Raw genomic sequence first — 19934 nt, forward strand, 5'->3', positions numbered from 1 at the left:
CGTCGTCGTCGTTGTCGTCGTTGTTGTCATTATTTTCATCATTATCGCCATTAACACCATCGCTCGCTCCATTGATTCATTGTTTACATAGTTTCTCCTGGATTATAAACCGCCCTTTTTTAAAGCCACAGTGATCAATTGTCTGTTTTCTAATTGGCAGTCATAAACCGATCAACCACGAAATGGAAAACCCTGCGTAGTACTCAAAACCCAATTCTCTCACCAAGCGTTAACAAAGAGATTATCATTATGAATCTTTACTTACGTTCTACTCACACACGCACATAAATTCGTTGTGCAAGTCCTGTCTGAAATGAGCCGCTTGTTTCAACGACCAGCTAAGATTGGCTCTGGCTGCACGAATGACTAAAACAAACGTAGTTCATCTAAACATTCATCTATCTCGTTGTGAGTTTTCGCAAAAAAAAAAAAAAAAAAAAAAAAAAAAAAAAAAAAACACGGGGTTTCTATATAATTACATGTTGTTATATCTTTCAATCTATGCATTTGAAAGAAAAAATCTCTCTCATGCTAATGGAGTCGATCAAGTTATGGGGAGAAAAAGGGTCATGTGAACTCATGTCTGAAAAGTCATAACAACGGAGAGAGATGCATTAAATGATGCATCATGGTCTCGGGTGATGATTCATCATTCTCAGATGTAAGAAATGGCATAATATCCACCTCACTTCATAATACTGGTGATTAGATAAAGATCATGATGATGATTGCAAATTTAATCTTTGTTATGTGACAAGATAGTGACAGCTTCCATATAACAATTGGAGATTGTGACGGACTATAGTTGTGAAATAGTGTCATATTTGGTCATTCATCGTGGATAGGATAGTGAGTATTCTTATCCATTGATAAGCCTGTTATTAGATCTTATTCCAACAGGTTTGTACTTTATAAACCCAAATATTTAGTGCTCATTGCATGTACAATTTCACCAAGTCTACAAAATTTCTTATCTACCGTTTACGTTATTAGACAAAAAGTCATAAGGAGATCAATTGCCACTTACGGATTTATCTATTGTTCGATTGTAAAAGCAACTGAGATGTCTTTGCTTTATTGTTCAAATTTTGAATGATTATTATTATTTTATGACACACCGCTGCAACTTACACCATATAGCTTTCATTTACTAACATTAATATTATATCCTCAACAATTCTTATGAATTACCTAAAAATTCACATCATACTTTTATCAGAAAAGTGAGTGGAGCAGGCACTTCTGTTGATTATAACAGGAAATGAAGTGAGTAGAAAAGTGCCAGAAGACAGTAGAGAATAATAATTTCGTGGCGATGGGACCACGAACCCACGATTCTACTGTTACGACAACTCCGCCTGGCCGTGAGAGGGACGCTAAACAGTCGATGCCATCCACTATTTAGCGTCCCTATCTCGGCCAGGCGGAGTTGTAACAGTAGGGTCGTGGGTTCGAGCCCCCATCTCCGCGAAGTTTTTATTCTCTAATGCCTTCTGGCATTTTTCTACTCACTTTATCTCCTATACGTTTATCAATTTATAACTCCTATTCACCTAGTCATTGACATCACCATTCCCTATGTAGGTATCTCTCTCAACAATGCCCATAAAATACTCATAAGGTCCACATTTCATTGAGACTCGTGTGTTTTTATCATGATATGCTATTGACAAATTTATGAGCAGGCGCTAGTGAGTGTACTTTGTTTTTGTTCTTGAATTTTGCCATCTTACCAAACATTTTGCCAAGCACTGAATCAATTGTCAGTTTTCAGCGTGAATTGAAATTTTCACAATAGTAGTTGATATCGGTCACTACAGCAACTTTCATAATATCCTAGTGGTTTTGTTCCCAATTAACATTTGTCAAAAGTCAATATTAGCATTGAACATTTTATATAGATCACCCATTCTGTCAAGCCACATTATAATACTATGTTTATTATACATTAAACAATTTATAAAACCCACTAAGTATATCATTTATTCTGTTACTCAATCATTTATTTATGTAAACACCAAAATTCATTTGTTCAAATTTCGACCAAACCATTCATTCATCGGGCCATTCACTCATTCAGTTGACACATCCATTCATTTAATTCAACATCCTCCCATTTATTCACTCAGCCTACGTGTCACTCACTCCAATCATTCATGTTCTCAAACCACAACCTCAACCGTTCTCAAATTAATGAATTCATTCCTTGCTTCCTTCCCTCATTCGTTAATTCATTCATTACGGTCTGGCAACAAAAAACAAAAGCGCGTTAGTTTTTCGTGGTTCACGAGTATAGCTGACATCAGCATGTGGAACGCCACGTTCCGTCTAAATATATTACAATAAGAACGCTATTTTATTTTCAAATAAATGATCGGATGATACCGCTACTACTACTGCTACTACTATTACTACTTCTACTACTACTACTACTACTACTACTACTACTACTACTACTACTACTACTGCTACTACTACTACTACTACTACTACTACTACTACTACTACTACTATACTACTACTACTACTACTACTACTACTACTACTACTACTACTACTACTACTTACTACTACTACTACTACTACTACTACTACTACTACTGCTACTACTGCTACTACTCTACTACTTACTACTACTACTACTACTACTACTACTACTACTACTACTACTACTACTACTACTACTACTACTACTACTACTACTACTACTACTACTACTACTACTAACTAGAGCTTTTATATAGATCAGTATCCACTAAATGTGCTCAAAGCGCTTTACAGAGGGTCCCTGACCACCAACAACAAGCACATGTAGAGACATAAATACAGTGTTCGAAATCAAACGGACACGCGTGAGTTTATAGTTTAAAAATAGAGTTTTTAAAAACCTTTTTTTCCTCTACTGACGACAAAATTTGCTTCTTACTTTAAAGTAACACATTTAAAGTCATTTTCTACAAAAAACGATCCTGGTTTGGAACAGAAAATAGCCTTTCACATTCTTTTTTAGTAATTCAAAACCGCAACATAGAAATAGTAAGCCAACATAAATTGTCTGTGCAAGTACAAAAAAAAATAGCAAAACACATTTTCTTGCTTATGAGGATTCCGTGTAAGAATACAAACAAGAAAAAAGTATTACTAGATCTATAACATTGTAAAAAGAATAGATATGATATGAGAAATAACAGTTAATTATTGTTTGTTTCTGTTGTTTTTTTTTTTTTCTATTTCGTTATGGTCTATAGAATCCGCCATTTACAATTTTATTAATATAGATTATTGTTTCAGTTATGTTTTAAGTTGCTCTATGCATATAACTTTAAGATGAACTTATGTCTATTAAATAAATTTTATTTGTTTAAAACCATAGGAAACTAGATATGACTGAACGGTCCAAACAGCGTCCTCATTGTCTCGTCAACAACAATAGTGACCGTTTTAAGGAGATTGTAGCTTCGCTTTGGAAGAAAGTAAAAAAACAAAAACAACAACAAACAAACAAACAAAAAAAAAAGAAAAAAAAAAGAAACAAACAAACAAAAGAAATAAGATTAAATCAAATTAACACCTTTGTTTTTATAAAAACAACGAAAAAGAATACTATTGACAAATACTACCCTGTTAATAATGTTACTCGCTATTACTATTAGATCAATATCTCAACTGTTTATTTCCGGTCCTATAGTTTTTTCTCTCAAAGAAGCGGAAAACTATTAGGAAATTAAAGGACCAAGAAGGAAATATGAAGCCTATTACATTTACATCATCATCATCATCATCATCATCATCATCATCATTATGGTCATCATCATCATCCGACTCCTTACATGGAACAATGGCTCTTTTCAAAAAGAGGGAATATATTGTTATAACCAAGACTAAAACTATTTTAAAATATACAAACATGAGTTTGCGCAGCGGGAGACAGAAAATAAAACTTGAGCTCTTTTTATAGGGCAACATCAACCAAATGTGTTCAAAGCACTTTACAAGCCAGCAGCACTTGGAATATGACGTCTATACGGCGCAATTACAATCTCCTTCCGACAGACAACCCCATAAGCGTCCTGGTACTTATTTTACATCTGAGTGCGGTTAGAAAATATGAGTAAGAGCTCTTTCTGTGGACTCAACATTGCGCCTCTAAGAATGGGGACCCGAACCAGTTCCGAAAGCGAGTGTATAGCACAAGACGACAAATCCGCACATAAACAGAGATAGGGAGAGAGAGAGAGAGAGAGAGAGAGAGAGAGAGAGAGAGAGAGAGAGAGAGAGAGAGAGAGAGAGAGAGAGAGAGAGAGAGAGAGAGAGAGAGAGAGAGAGAGAGAGAGAGAGAGAGAAGAGGGGGGGGGGGGGAATGATGAAGACAAAGCTCCATAGCACATAAATATTTGGTATTGAGGATTGATGTTCTAAACGCCCCTTGGCTGCAAGTTGCCGCATTTAAAAAACCCTTTTGATAGCGAGGTTCGGGGGGGAGGTCAAGTCATAATTTCTCTCTGGTATTAATTGTAGAATTACATTTTTTCCGAGAAGTTACAGCAGATCGACTCCGGTTTCAATCAAGCCTTAGCCGCATGATCGTTACTTCTCTTTTGATAAAAATGATAAGCTCTGATGTCAAGTTAAGAGAATGAATAAACTTCATCTCGAAAGGGTAATAGTTGAACTTCAAACTAACCATTGATGTTTTCGTGATTTAATGAATTTTTAATGACCTCATTAAGAACAGGCCAACAGTTGTAACAATAATATTATGCTCTAATAAAAAATCCTTGTCTAAAGCACAAGAATCGATAGCCTTGTAATTTCTGACTACAAAGTAGCAGTTTAAAACTTTCTGGAAGAATGATGGCCTACAACAATTTATATTCTAATTTTAAATCGATCATTTAACATTGCTCACAGTCACAGAATAATGACTGAAAACGAATCATCTAATCCAAACTCAGTGAAAGTTCATATTTTACTTAGGAAGAGTATAAAGACTCTTTTCCTGGCTTAAATCTCTGCCTTCTTTCAACATGACTGGCATGGACAATAATAATAATTTATGTCTACAACATTTTAGAGTTGTGGAGGCTCCCTCTAAAAATGAAAATAAAATTATGCTAAGCATACAATTCAAGATACTATTTGCCACCACATGATATCGGTGCCCTTGATTTTTAAACTCAAGTGACAAAGGGGTGGCAGATGTTATCAAATCATATCTCGGTCTTAGGTAAAGCACTTTACTCGGGCATGAGACATATGTTGTCTATAGACCATGACATATATTGTAAAAGCACCAGTCAAAAAGGCAACAAGCAAACGACATATAGTGTATGAAACGAACATTAATTTGATATGTCATTCAGGGCGAATTAATGAATTGAGCACTTTAAGCATGTGCAATTCGCTATATTTGTATTCATATTTAATTGATTCATTTTAATAATTATTTTTCAGAGCTCGCATCAACTATCTCACATATACATAATGTCGTCGTCAACCGAAGCCAGGTTTCCATCTTTGGAGCATTGCTCAAATCAACTCATGAAATGGATGTATTCAAACGACACGACAGATTCATCGTGTCTTCAGGAAAGTCCTAGAAAAATTTATCATCTTGATAAAACTGATTATAACAATAATAACAATATCAATGTAAAAAGCATCAGTTACAGTAAAGACAGCGCCCATAGTGCTCTGAACAATAAACTCAATTCTTCCGACATTCAAACGCACAACAATGATTTTTTCGAAAGTGGCATCTCAAAATTGGATGATGTAAATAATCTAAAGACAACAATATATCAAAAGCCCAGCAATCTTCGAGATGAATTGTTATCATTACACGGTTATTTTAATTATTGTAACGAGCTTTCTTCAACTGAAAGTTCCAGCCGGCAGTCGTTATCTTCTATGAGAAGCGGCGGCACAGGGGATGCAAATTTACTGCCATCTCACCGTAACAGCTCTTTGAAAGACATGCAATCTACATTCCACAATCTTTTAGAGCCACGGCAACATGACATACATTCAAATGCTATCAAAAGCCAAGTCCTTCAGAATTTTCCATTGAAAGACGAAACCCTCTCCAAGCTATGTGTTGGTAGGACTGCCACAAATCCACTTCATTTCAAACAAACGGAAGTTTTCATTTTACCGGGAAAAGCAACATTTCCGCGGAAACAGACCATCCTGTCATCAGATATTTCCGACATGGTTGCCAGCACAAAGCGCCCAGAAATTTCCGTTCAAAAACCAGTCTATGATTCTCAATCCCGCTATATAAACTGCGCATCCGACCAAGGCATGTTGCGTGACAACTGCTGTCTTCACAACAAACTTCAAGACAACCCGGTAAGCTTATCATAAAATATCCTTCAAATTCTGAAATTGGCATTGACCTTCATAGTTGTTCATTAGGCCGATGGAGGCGGAGTTTATCCTGGTTTCTATAGCATGAAACGGACAATAGCAATTGGTTGCTACCCGTTTGATAGGACGCTAATCTATCGCATAGTACTTTCCTCCAGGCCTTATAGACAGCTACCAAATTACTGCTGGGTGAACAGGGGGTCAGAAGAAAAATATCGACTTCACTCAAGGAAGCCTGCGCCCTATCAAATGAGCTATCGAGACCCTCATTCAATTTCTTACGAATGTATTTCATTTGCAGATGAATTCAAATAACTAAAACTCATGTAATACACTTTTGGTTAAGGCTATCTCCAAGCATTATAAGGCCATGACGTCACAACAATTTGAGAAGGTATAAAAGAAGAAATAGAGGTGCCTTTTCCGTGTTTACTTGATAAAGGCCAAGGGGCGAAACGTCGTTTGTTCTGTGTTGTTCATCCATGAGTTAGATTTACTCCCTTTATCTTTATCTCCGTATAAAATAAGGATGGTTACCGTTCAATAAATATACAACGTTGTCCAAACCACTACGTTTTATTTACTAGCTATGCTTTTTATAAAGAAATGAATTGTATAAGATTATAATTATTTTAGTGAAAGCTTTATGTAACAAGTTAAACATGGATGGATAAAGACAAAAACTGTCTGCAGCCCATCTATATTGTACATTTCGATTATCAAGGAAGTTCATATCCGTATCGATATAAAGGCAACAGAGCTTTACAATTGAAGACTTCAGGAGTTCGCCAAAACAGATGAGCTAGATTATAAAAAATATATAAAAATGAATACGTCAAAGCACATCGATGATGACATTGCTGATTTTCTTTCATTTCATGGAACAGTTTTTCACGAGAGAATAAATTTCTCTTGTTGAGAATTCAAAGGCCACAACCCTCTCTCGCCTGTGATGATAGGTGATGATAGGCGGTTCCTCGCGAATGTCCTCATTCAGTTGTGATGTGGGTGTCACACTTTTTATGATTCTTCGTCGATGTCGGCTCCAACTCCCACATCCATGTCAAACACTATCAATACTTACCTTTACCTTAATTGGCCTTTGTATGCCAATAACATCAAAATCAAGTGATAGTCAGAATCGTCTGTGGGTTGGATTGGTGTCTTTCGGATTTTGTGTACGAACCAGTCACACATGGTTGGCGTCTGTTGATTCTTTGACACACACACGCACACACATACGCGTGCGCGCGCACACACACACACACACACACACACACACATACACGCAATGCATCTCCTTGACCTACTTGACCTTAATTAGATCTGACCACAGAAAATAACAGCTACGTTAAGAAGGTACATTGGGTAAAAATTTCGGTAATGGGCATTCGCAGCCCTCTCTAGTATTGTGAGTGATAACGCAATAGTTACTAGGGACGCGAGAGTTTTAAAGCTGACTGGTTTCGTTAAAATAAAAAATACGTGCGTTGATTATTCATAACAATCTCTTAAAAAATGTTTTACATATTATCTCAAATGCAAATGCCGATATGAGAGAGAGAGAGAGAGAGAGAGAGAGAGAGAGAGAGAGAGAGAGAGAGAGAGAGAGGGGGGGGGCTGGTGGTAAATATGAGAGAGCTTTTAGAAACTTTTCCAAATGGAGTTCGTGAGACAGATTTGTTTATAGTAGGGGGAATTAGGCCCAAAAAAAACCCCCTTGAATTGTGAAAATTAGGGTTGAAAGCATGAAAATTACATATGTTGTAGAATATGAAAAATCATGTAATTTATGCTATAGAACCACTCTGGTAGATCATTATTAGTTGAGATACAAGCTTTTTAAGATTGAAAAAAATTGAAGTGGACGACAAAAAAATTCGTTCATTCCTATTGTGTAGACACTCAAAACAAGGCGATCCAAGGTTGTTTTACATCATTCTTGGATTCCCATTTGTGACTATTTTTATCGTCAAACCGGATGTTTTCCTCTCACTAAACTTTCGATTCACGAACTATCCAAATTGTTTAATCATTAATCTTATTCAATTTTGCTAGTTTTTGTGGTATTTCTATCATGCAAAATTCTATAATAATTGATTTTGTTTATCTCATTTAGCAAGTATAATCAACTACACTAATGAAGACGGACAGACAAGCAGAGTCGCAGAATACAGCTCGATTAAATGTCGGTGTTGACACAGATAGTGCTCCTTTCCCCTCCCCCTAATTATTTTTTCTTTCCAAAAATACTGCAATAATCATTTTACGTGTTTTATAGACTACTTCGGTCAGACTTGATGACTGTTGGGGATCAAGATAGCTCAGTAGGGAGAGCACTCGCTTCACACGCCGAGACCGAGATCGATCCCGGGTGCAGTCGAATTTTTTTCCTGACCTCCCAGTCCACCCAGCAGTAATTGGGTAGTTGGGTCTGTTATATCTGGCGGAAAGTACTTTGCGATAGACCAGAGTATGAAAGGGGTATCAAGCAATTGCTATTGTCCGTTTCACGCGATAGAAACCGGGATAAACTCCGGCTCCATGGACCGAATGGCTCTGAAGGACTACTACATTTTGATGGCAGTATGGAGTCGGCAAACCTATAAAATTGTATCAAAAAGCTATGACTATAATCATCATCATGATCATCATGATGATGATCATCATCATTATACGCAGACGTACGCAGAATATGATTGGTCTCGAGAAAACCACCAGTAAAAACCCTGGCACTGCCGCACTAACTCCAGTGATAATTATATATAAACAAAGACTCCGTTATCTATGCCTCTCTCCCATTTCATCATTCCTATCATCCACATCCTCTAGTAGTGGGAACTCGAAATTCTACTGAGCGGGAAATATTGTGTGAACAGGGGTATGGAATAAATATATCCATCTTATTTAAAACTAGTATGTGTAGTGAGTAATAATTAATATTGTGTTTTGCCTGGCTGTAGGTAGACACAACCTAAAATAAAAGACATCGATAACTCATGTTATTAACAGTAAATGCCTGATGGCACGCAGTCCGTCATGATTCGGTATGGATGTGTACAGTGCCCTCACATACATAGTGAAAATCAGCTGTGACCGTTCATCCTGGAATCGAATTTCGTCAAGGACACAAAGAGCATGGTTAGTATCCTTGATATACGATGACAGGGCAGGGACTATACGCTGAAATACCGCATCGAGGAACTGCAATACCTTCTCAGTGGGGCACGAGATAGCCGACACCATCGGCCTTCCAAGTGGGAAGTCAGACAATTCCCGGATCTTATAATAATAATAATAATAATAATAATAATAATAATAATAATAATAATAATAATAATAATAATAATAATAATAATAATAATAATAATAATAATAATACTTTATTGCATCCCAAAAAGGAAATTTTTTGTACAGACGTGTTATAATTTACACATAAGATAAAAATACAATGGAAATAGGATGTATATATATAAAAAAGGAGCAGCTCTATAACCAGAGCTGCGCTTTATAATATGAATAATTTCAAACACTGTAAAATAGTTAAAACTGTCACTATAAATTGAAAATTGAAAAGATTGCAAAACAAATAAATTAATAAATTAATATTTATATTTTTTAAAAGTAAAAATGAGAAATAATTATATAAAATGATTATTGCTTGTTGTTATAAAGCCTAATACTGGACGGCAGAAAAGATTTTCGGTGTCTCTCTGTTTTCGTTGAAATAGAGAAAGGGCGACCACTTCTTTCTGACATAATAATTGATGGTCTTAGTGGATGATACTGGTCATTTAATATTTTAGTTATTTTATTTATACAACATTTCTCGTATAAAAGATCTACATCGTCAACATCATTATATAGCGTTTAATGGATTTTTTAATATTTGAATTTATTTTGTTCCTTTCCACTGCTAAGCAATTGCCTCCCCAAGCTGTTATACAAAATGACAAAACACTTTCGATGACTGCTCTATAAAATAATGTGCAGAGGGTTTTATCTATTCTAAACTGAGAGAGTTTTGATAAAAAATATGTACGTCTGCACATCTTATGCCTAATTATTTTCAAGTGTTCATCCCACTTGAGCCTGTCATCAATCGTTACACCAAGGTATTTGTAGTGAGGAACTCGCTGGACGAATTGGTCCTTTAATTTTAACGGTTCTATCGGTTCCTTCACTCTCCTAAAGTCAATCACTAGCTCCTTTGTCTTGCTTATGTTAAGCTCTAGGTGGTGGGCATCACACCAAGACACAAATCTATCAATTTCTTGCCTATAAGCCACTTCGTTGCCATTTGTTATGAGGCCTTGAAGAGCGGTGTCATCTGCAAACTTTATTAAAGGTACACTCAGGTTTTGACTTCTACAGTCATTCGTGTATATTGTGAATAATACAGGGACAATACACAACCCTGAGGAGCACCAGTATTTGTAGTTATACAGGAAGATTTGTTTTGTCCTAATTGAACATATTGTGCTCTCTCCGTAAGAAATTCGAGCACCCAAGCAATTATATACTTGTTTAAATTCAGACTAGTCAATTTTTGAACAACCAACTGAGGTTGCATTGTATTGAACGCTGAAGAAAAATCTGCAAAAAGCAATCTGCAATAGCTCCTAGCGTGATCTAGATGCCTGTAGATGTTGTTTGTAAACAGCAAAATGGCATCCTCTACGCCACGTCCTGGTTTGTAAGCAAATTGATGACTATCACTCAATGGCATAAACTGATTCCTAATTTTAACAAGAACAAGTTTTTCTAAAGATTTCATGACTATTGAAGTCAGTGCAACAGGTCTGAGATCGTTCATAGTTTCAAGTTTTTCTTTTTTTGGAACAGGAATAATTTTTGAAGTTTTCCAAATTTCAGGGATCGAAACGCATTGGAGGGACCAGTTAAAAATATGTGTATAAATGGGGGAAAGCTGGTGGGCACATTCCTTTAATAGTTTTCCTTTCAATCCATCCGGCCCAGCAGCCTTCCTCTCGTTTAGTTTCGAAAATACGAATCTCGTTTCCTCTTCACTGACCTCAATAGTCATTTCATCTTCCAAAGCCCTGTCTAATTTATGTTTTTCATTTTCAATATCAAATTTGTTTGCTGTGTCGAAACGTGAATAAAATTTATTTAAAGTTTCAATTTCGATATCTTCTGATATAATCGTTTTAAGCCCCCGCCACGTGTCCCGTATATCCCCAGAAGAAAAGCATTTTTCAATTTTATTTTTGTACTTATCTCTACAACTAGATATTACCCTCTTTATCTCTTTTTGTTTTGTTTTCAGATCTTTTTTGTTTCCACTAGTATAGAGAGTTTTCTTTTGGTTCAATAAAAGTTTTAGATCTTTTGTTATCCAAGGCTTGTTGTTAGGATAATATTTTATTTCTTTTTTACAAGACACTAGCTGTTCACAGAATTTTAAATACTCACTCACACAGTCATTCAGCTCACCCACACTATCACATGATTCGATAAAAACATTCCAGTCAGTGCATTCAAAACAACCACGTAAATCTTCACACACACTTCCGTTCCAGATCTGTACACTTTTCTTTACTGGTTTTACACGTTTAAAAACAGGGCGGTAGGTGGGGAGTAGCAAGAGCATGCAGTGGTCAGATAAACCTAATGGGGCACGGGGTAAACATTTATAACTATTTTTAATATTACACAGGAATAAATCTAATGTTTTTTTGTCCCTTGTCTCGCAGTCCACGTATTGATGAAGTCCCGGGAGAGTAAAATCGTTACATTGGTTAAAATCGCCAGTGACCATCAATACGGCATCGGGTGACTTAATTTGAATGTCCTGTATTTCTTTCCTCAAAATATTTTTCGCTGTGGTGTTGTCTGATGATGGTGGAATGTAGACGTTGATGATGATGACATGAGTATATTCTCGGGGTAGATAATATGGTCGTGACGAAACAGTAATAAATTCAATATAATCGTCACAATACATTTTCTTTATCTGACTGTTATTGGGGTGGCACCATTTGTTGTTAATATATGTGCACACCCCACCCCCAGTTCGTTTATTTACATTAGTCCGATCTCCTCGAAATAGTGAATATTGTTCAATATTAAAACATGATGATGGTATGTGAGGAGATAGCCAAGTCTCTGTTAACGCTATTATGGAGGCTTGACGATAGTCACTATTAAAACGACACAGTGAAAACAGTTCATCAATTTTATTTTTCAGTGATCTTACATTACCTGTCACTACACAGGGTAGAAATGGACGAAAAGGCCGTCTGTTAAATTTTGTTTTTATTCCTCCTTTTCTCCCCCTCTTTCTTACTTTAATAAACGATGTGTCAATAGTGGGTGGTGGGGGTGACACGGGTTGGAGGGATCGGAGAGTCTCTGAAGTATAAGTTATCGATAGGCTTATTTTGGCAGCAAAATCACAAGCTAAAACACCATTTATGCCTATATAAATATACTAATAAATATAAAAATCAGGAACAATATATACTTCACATCCATTTTGAATAAAAATTAGGCTCTTAGGGATCTTAGGGAGCACGTAAAACCATGGATTACCTAGGTCGCTGGGTCATGTTTAAGGGCCTCTGCTCTACCAGGTAATTCTCCTTGGGATACCAAAGATTGGATTGTCTGGTGGACTCTGGTGTTGTTGGCAAGTTTTGGGTCCGAAGCCACTTTCTCATAAAATACCCGGTCACTCAATTGCCTGTGGCCCTCAGCTCTATAGAGCTCAGCGTCCCAAACAACTACGGCCCCTCCTTTATCAGCCGCTTTGATCACTGTGCCTCGACGTGATCTAAGTGATTGTACGGCTGCCCATTCCAGTCGGGTGAGGTTAGACCTCTTGATAGGTGTGGGTTGTAGTGCCTCGATCTGTCTTAAAGACAGGTCTGGATAAACAGGTCGAGTGTTGGGGACTTGCCAGGACTAGGAGTCCAGTTTCTTTTACGTCATGAGAAAGCGGCAAACGGACCCTCAGGGCCATGGTCATGTCATGGTCACGTTCATCGTCTTTGAAGTGATACTTCAATCGTAGAATACGCATGAAGCGACGTACATCCGACTCAATGCGGGCCTGGTCGGACGTTCTTCGCAGTGGGATGAACTTGAGACCCTTCCTTAAGACCGATTTCTCTGCACTGCTCAGCTGGATGGTCGGGGTGACACAAACCACCAGCCGGTGATTGTTGTGGTTCCTACTGGGGGGGGGGGGGGGGGGGGATAGCTCCAACATTATTCATCACGTGGGTGGGTTCGCTGGTGGGGTGAATCGATCGCTTCCAGACTGATCCCCAGCTGTTGTAGGGAGTCCCAAACCATTGTGGCTGGTCGTGGGGGCCATAAAGAACAATGGGGCCAGAGGAAGGTTCCATGGGTGAATCCACCGAAGGGAGGGTTGTCGAATGAGAAGAGAGGTTCTCAAGATGTGTAATTCTGTTTGGAAAGAGAACATCTCATTTCCTGGTTTTGACACTATTCAAGCATGCATGGTAATGTTGATTACATAAATGTATGAATAACCTGATGGCTTTGTAAAGTGTATGGTTCTGGTTAGTGCGATGCCTCAAGCATGCGGAGGATATGTCGATGGTATGTGATAGTTTGGATATCTGTTTGCGAAGAATGTCTGTAGTAATTTTAAATATTTCCACACAAAAAATATTGCTAAAGTTATGATTAACGAAATTCAAAGAGAAGAGTCCACCCTCTGTACAAGAGGAGCAACACTCATGGAAACCAAAAGACAAAAAGATTTTAATAATTGCCAAAGCAATAAGCAGCATTGGGATGGTTCTTATCACATGAAGTTTGCAAGAAACGATATTCGCACTAAGATCAATTTATATGTATATGCTTGCTTACATAGTGCTCATTATACATTATTTATTATTTGTTCAGATATTCGAATGCCATGCTTTACTATTTATCACCATGTGTTGACTATATGCAATCCAATCTAATCTATATTCAAATTTCATTCACATTACAAATCCATTTTTACCATTCTATTATATATATATATATATATATATATATATATATATATATATATATATATATATATATATATATATATATCATCATCATCTTCACCCTGATTTCAAAGACTTTTTGTTCTAAAAATCATTTTAGATATTTACCTATGGTTTTCACCATCTTATAAGGGAAAGTCAAACATTTATGCGCACGAGTCCTCCATCCACAATAAATCACCAAATTAAGCAAATCGGCATGGACTTACGAGACCTCATTTCTGTCTCTCTATTTAAAAATAGCAACAGTGCAACTAAAATCTCTTTGTGTTATGCGATTTTATGAAACGAAATCGTTAAAAGTAGCCCAATAGAGTGATGGAGTAACAGAGTGTCACTTGTATTTTAATCGAAAAATCGCGGATTCGAATCTTAGAGAGGCACTTGAATTTGTTTAATGACACCGGATGTGATGTTTAAAAGCATGTTTCAATCGTATCTTATCGTAGAAGTGGAAGGACTTTGTAACTGGAATGACTCCCATTGGGAAACAAAACTTGTCTTGAACAGACCGTTGAAAAAATACTTCGAAAATAACTATAATACAATTGTGCACTGGTAGAGAAATATCGAGTTTAATCATGTTTGACAAACTTTGAGTAATTTTTATCGGTCGAAAAATACAGAATAAGTTTTCTGGCTCAAATGCACAAAGGTCTTAAGTCAGTATACGGTAGAATATTGGATCTGGAATTATCAAGTTTGCATATATAGCAAAGCGTGAGTCATAAAACCAATACAAAAGTCAAAATGTACCATGGACGTCAACAAAACAACACAACAACTGTCCTGATTGACAAATGACTGACAGTTATTTTAATATGGAACACTCTCTTACATCAGCACATGGGAATAGGAGTCGGAGGACAGCAGGCATTACAAGCAGAGGGCATTACTAATACTATCATAACCAGGCGCAAATGTTTTTAATTTTCATCATTTGTGAGAAAGTATGCCTTGTGAATATGGCCAAAGATGTAGTCAAGATTGTTGAAATAACACTACAACAAAGGGATGCTCTTTAATTCATATAATACAGACCTACTGTGGCGGGTTTTGTGGTTTTTATTGTGGATTCGAGTCCAACCGATAGCTCAATGGTCTGGATTCCAACTGGTATGCGCGCTATGGCTCTCGTTACCACTGCGCCACTCAACCTACACCACAAACGGCTCAGGTTTAATCTAGGGGTGATTAAGAATTGCCATAGGGTCCCTTATAACTTAATTGTATTAATAACAAGTGAGTCAAGACAAAAGTAACGCCCAATACAATAACAACAATTCTATACATAAAGTTTAATTAGATTGTTACAGGAAAAGATAGAAAGAATAAGTATTTATTTAGTATCAGGAAGCATAGCTCTAATTAAGTGGATCTAATTTATTATTTATTTATCTATTGATTTATTTATTGATTTATTTATGGTTGATCGATTTATTTAATTTTAATCATTTGTGTTCGTGGAAAATACATTTGAAAATGGTATAAGCTTATCTTTATACAGCCGGCTTGCTTGATTGAGGCAAATGTATCAGCTAGTTCCAGGGTTGGCTCCTGCTTCCAGGGTTTTCTGGACTTCACAACAGTGTGTTGTAGTTATGGCTGACAGGAAGGTTCTGGTGTCGGCGATGACTGACATCAGGGATTGGGCACGGACTGGGTGCGAGGCAAGGACCTCAATTAAGAGTTAAAACAAAAGGTTTTAGAGCCAAATCTAGTTTGTCTTTCGCCACCGGGCCGTCCTTGAGCGACATAATAGGTTTTATTTGACGACCAAAGGCAAGGAGAAGCAGTAACTCCATGATAATGGTTAGTTATTGCATTTGTATCAAAAACATCAACTGACAGTTGAGCTATCTTACATGATGAGAATTTATTTATTTTTATTAATTATAATTGAGATTATGATGTGTGGCCGTGGATTGGCGGTAGAGTACAGACATCATGCAATACACATATTGATAATATAAATGAAATAATAGCATAGATCATAAACAAATGTTAACTATAGTATAATATATATATATATATATATATATATATATATATCTATACATATATATATATATATATATGTATAGATATAGTTTTGTACAAGTATTTCAACTTACGAACATCCATAGAATAAACACAAATAAAATATACACAAATTATAATAGTAATGGTAGATTAAGCATTGAATTCACAGTAATATCTCGTTCCACTTTGAATGTTAACCAATAATTAATTTTACCTTCGACCGAGAGAAGTTAAACTTTTACAAGTTTGAAATTGGAGGGGTGGTTCTGGTTTCTTGGGATTCTTAGCGTGTGTGTGATTCAATTCAGAAATGAATTTGGTTTTGTAAAGTAAGGGCACGCCAAGGAATTATGGGGATAGCCAATCAGAAAGAATGTTGCTATTTAGATAGCCAATGATATTCAGATGCTTTGATTAATAACTGGGTAAGAAAGAATTAACGGAGACTAGAATATTGATTGCAATTTCAGCCACCCTCGAACGAGACCAGAACCTCAGGGCACATGCACGTTGGAGTCTTGTTTGGAAAGGGTAATTAGCAGGAGATATGCATACACCTGGGAAACATTTTGAAAAACAAACAGATGTCGTTCGGGATTAGATTCCGAGTCTTGAAGTGCTACGTGTGGCCAATCTTGTTATACGGATGCGAAAGCTGGACTACAAATGCAGAAACACAAAAGAACATTGAAGCTTTTGAAATGTGGTGCTTGAGAAGGATGCAGAGAATATCGTATACTGCACACAAAACGAACGAAGAAGTGCTAAAACAAACATACCAACAAAGGAAACTAATGCCCTTAATAGTGGATCGACAACTATCCTTTTTCGGACACATAGTAAGGAAAGATAAGAAGGAATACCTGGCAAGTTGTGGAAAAATACCTGGTAAACGCGCCCGGGGGAGACAAAGAAAAACACTCATAGACCAACTGAAGGGCTTCACCAACCTAACAATCCAAGAGCTGTTTGAAAAAGCAAGAGACAGGGAGGAATGGAGAGAGATAATTCATGCAGTATCCGAAGCCTGGACCAGGCATGGAACCTAGAAGAAGAAGAAGAAGATGCATACAATGGGCAGACAATTTGAACAGGTGAAAGCCCGAAGCGGAAAGTGAGTGGTAAGACAGCGTTCCGTTATACAATGGGTTTGAAGATTGTATGTTTACATTAACTTAACTGTAGAACAAAACTGTCCATCTCCTGAGTGTTTTAACTCAACGTGTTGATTTCCGTTCGCAAAGATTGTTGTCTAATAGAATTTGAAGTGGTTTTGAATAAGACGCTGACGAATGATAAAGAAATAACGCAGTGAACGAAAATCGTTCGTCACACCTACCTACTTTATAACATATAAATTCGTAGTTTTTAGGAGATAAAAACCGCGGTCGCTATAGTTAACTTTAGAAATCAACAATTTACTCAAACAAGGATTAAATAAAACTTCAAAATCCTTAAAATTGTTTAGTCTGGCATCATCCTTCATTTTCAATAAGTTTTTATGACTTAGAGATGTTTATAAAGTTTTGAAAATGGAGTTGGAGCCACACTTTCGTAATTCTACGAATTTTTGGTAATAATAGGCAGGTCTGATAATATAACTGCTGATGTCGCCTCTGCTGCTTCTCTTACCATAAGATGTGACGGTGGTGTTTTAGGTGGCAGATGTCGCAGTAGCAGCAATGGAAAATATACCAACAAGTCGAAGGGTAAATACCGATAATTATCTTGCCATAATGTATAGCACAAATATATTGACATTTTTGTAAACAACGGTGGTTCCGCTGTTATCTAATTTTAACTACTGCTGTTTAAAAATCAATAAATAGAAAACGATAAATAAATAGGCTTTTAAAAATAATAACATTTAATAGATAATACAGATCAAAACATGTTATTAACATAGAATACTTAGCATCATGATTAAAGTATTAAATCATGTGGTATAAGATTTTCTTTATTCATCACCAGGCATCCTACTACAACTACACCATGTCGACATGTCCATCCAAGAGCCATCTCAATGTGATGGAACATTTACAGGACTTGTCCATAGTATCATTTGATCGAAAAACAGCAGCTAAACGTCCGCCCAGTTCGTATCTGTGTCACCTTTGCTTCAACAAGGGACATTATATCAAAGATTGTCCGGATGTAAGTGGATCATCATCATAATCATCATCATCATCATCATCATCATCATCATCATCATCATCATCATCATCATCATCATCATCATCTGTAGGAGGAAAACAAAAGGTTGCACATAACCTGCTTGGTTGATAAATTTATGAGGGCAGGAGACAAAGAGTGATGACATGAAATTGATAACGAAAAGACCACTAGGGATTATGGTGGTGGAACGAGTGTTGTGCATGCTGAATCTTGTGGTGAAAAATACTCTCTCTCTCTCTCTCTCTCTCTCTCTCTCTCTCTCTCTCTCTCTCTCTCTCACTCACACACACACACCCGCACACGCACTCTCACATACACGCATTCTCTCTTTCTCCCTTTTCTCTCTCTCTCTCTCTCTCTCTCTCTCTCTCTCTCTCTCTCTCTCCTCAAAGATAATCGAATTACATATTTGGCAAATTGGATTTTTAGTAACACTAAAGCTCCAAAACCACAGAAGAACATCAAATCTTTGTCACAATGAATAAGCATGAAAGTCATCTTTCATACTCTGCACTTGAGCTTGCCGAGAAAAAAACATTTTCAAAGAAAGGGTAAGGTAATTATTTTAGATGCAACGGTAATGATTAGGCCTAGAGTTGTTCCTTCCATTAACGACCAAGTAGACAACACACGAGCGTTTTTGTTTTGTTACGTCTTTAATTGAATGACTTTATTTGTAAAAACCCGATTACATCATCTACGAAGATTACTTCCGCCACTACAAACTGTCAAAATAGCAAGCTGAGCGAAAACTCACTCAAATTGACAACTTTTGTTCAGATAAGATGAAAATATATCTTGTCTTACGGGTTGCACGTCGTCCGTCCTGATTGACAAATAAATAAACCAGATGTAACTCTTCTAACCGTAGAAATATACATTGAATGGCTTGAAACTAAACTGTCTTTTGGGATCTATATTTAGGCATTACTAGTGTGAAATCTGTGTTGAATCTCCACTGATTCTGATGCCCTGAAAACAAGTTGGTAGGTGACGGAAGGACATTTTCGCATGACCCTTCCCTTACCGACCAAACACTTTAAATGGGTCTTTAAAAACCCCGACCAAACATCTTAAAACGTTTTATGTTGTTTTGTTTTTTCATTTCCTAGACCTAGATGTGTAAATAGTTGCTAAACAGTTTGTCGTTTAGTTTAACAGTGGCTGCTGATAGGAATGCAGAAAAAGATGCTACAAAGAAGACTGAGCAGGAGAGGAAACGTCAGGGAGGGAAATAAAACAAAACAGAGATTGGCACAGAAGCAGAAAGGGAGAGGGAAAGGTAAAAAGAGAAAGACAGAAATCATCCTCGGGAAAACTAGTTAGAAACTCATA

General features: G+C 36.7%; 1 protein-coding gene across 3 annotated transcripts in view; it reads left to right on the top strand.

Annotated features, from left to right (window-relative positions):
• The first annotated feature begins 268 nt into the window (after nt 1-268).
• LOC144974112 (uncharacterized) overlaps nt 269-19934 on the top strand; it is a 48239-nt gene continuing 28573 nt past the window's right edge. Inside the window, exons 1-3 of one of the 3 annotated variants that reach the window (XM_078917011.1) lie at nt 269-900; nt 5455-6351; nt 18396-18578. In XM_078917011.1, the coding sequence (XP_078773137.1) occupies nt 5485-6351; nt 18396-18578 (1050 nt within the window). In that variant the 5' untranslated portion in view covers nt 269-900; nt 5455-5484. The remainder of the gene's footprint in view (nt 901-5454; nt 6352-18395; nt 18579-19934) is intronic. The other 2 variants (XM_078917010.1, XM_078917009.1) reach the window with 2 other exon arrangements.

The sequence above is a fragment of the Berghia stephanieae genome, chromosome 5 (assembly GCF_034508935.2).
Source record: "Berghia stephanieae isolate SIO BIC M18660-M18661 chromosome 5, UCSD_Bste_1.3, whole genome shotgun sequence".
Taxonomy (NCBI): Eukaryota; Metazoa; Mollusca; class Gastropoda; order Nudibranchia; family Aeolidiidae; genus Berghia; species Berghia stephanieae.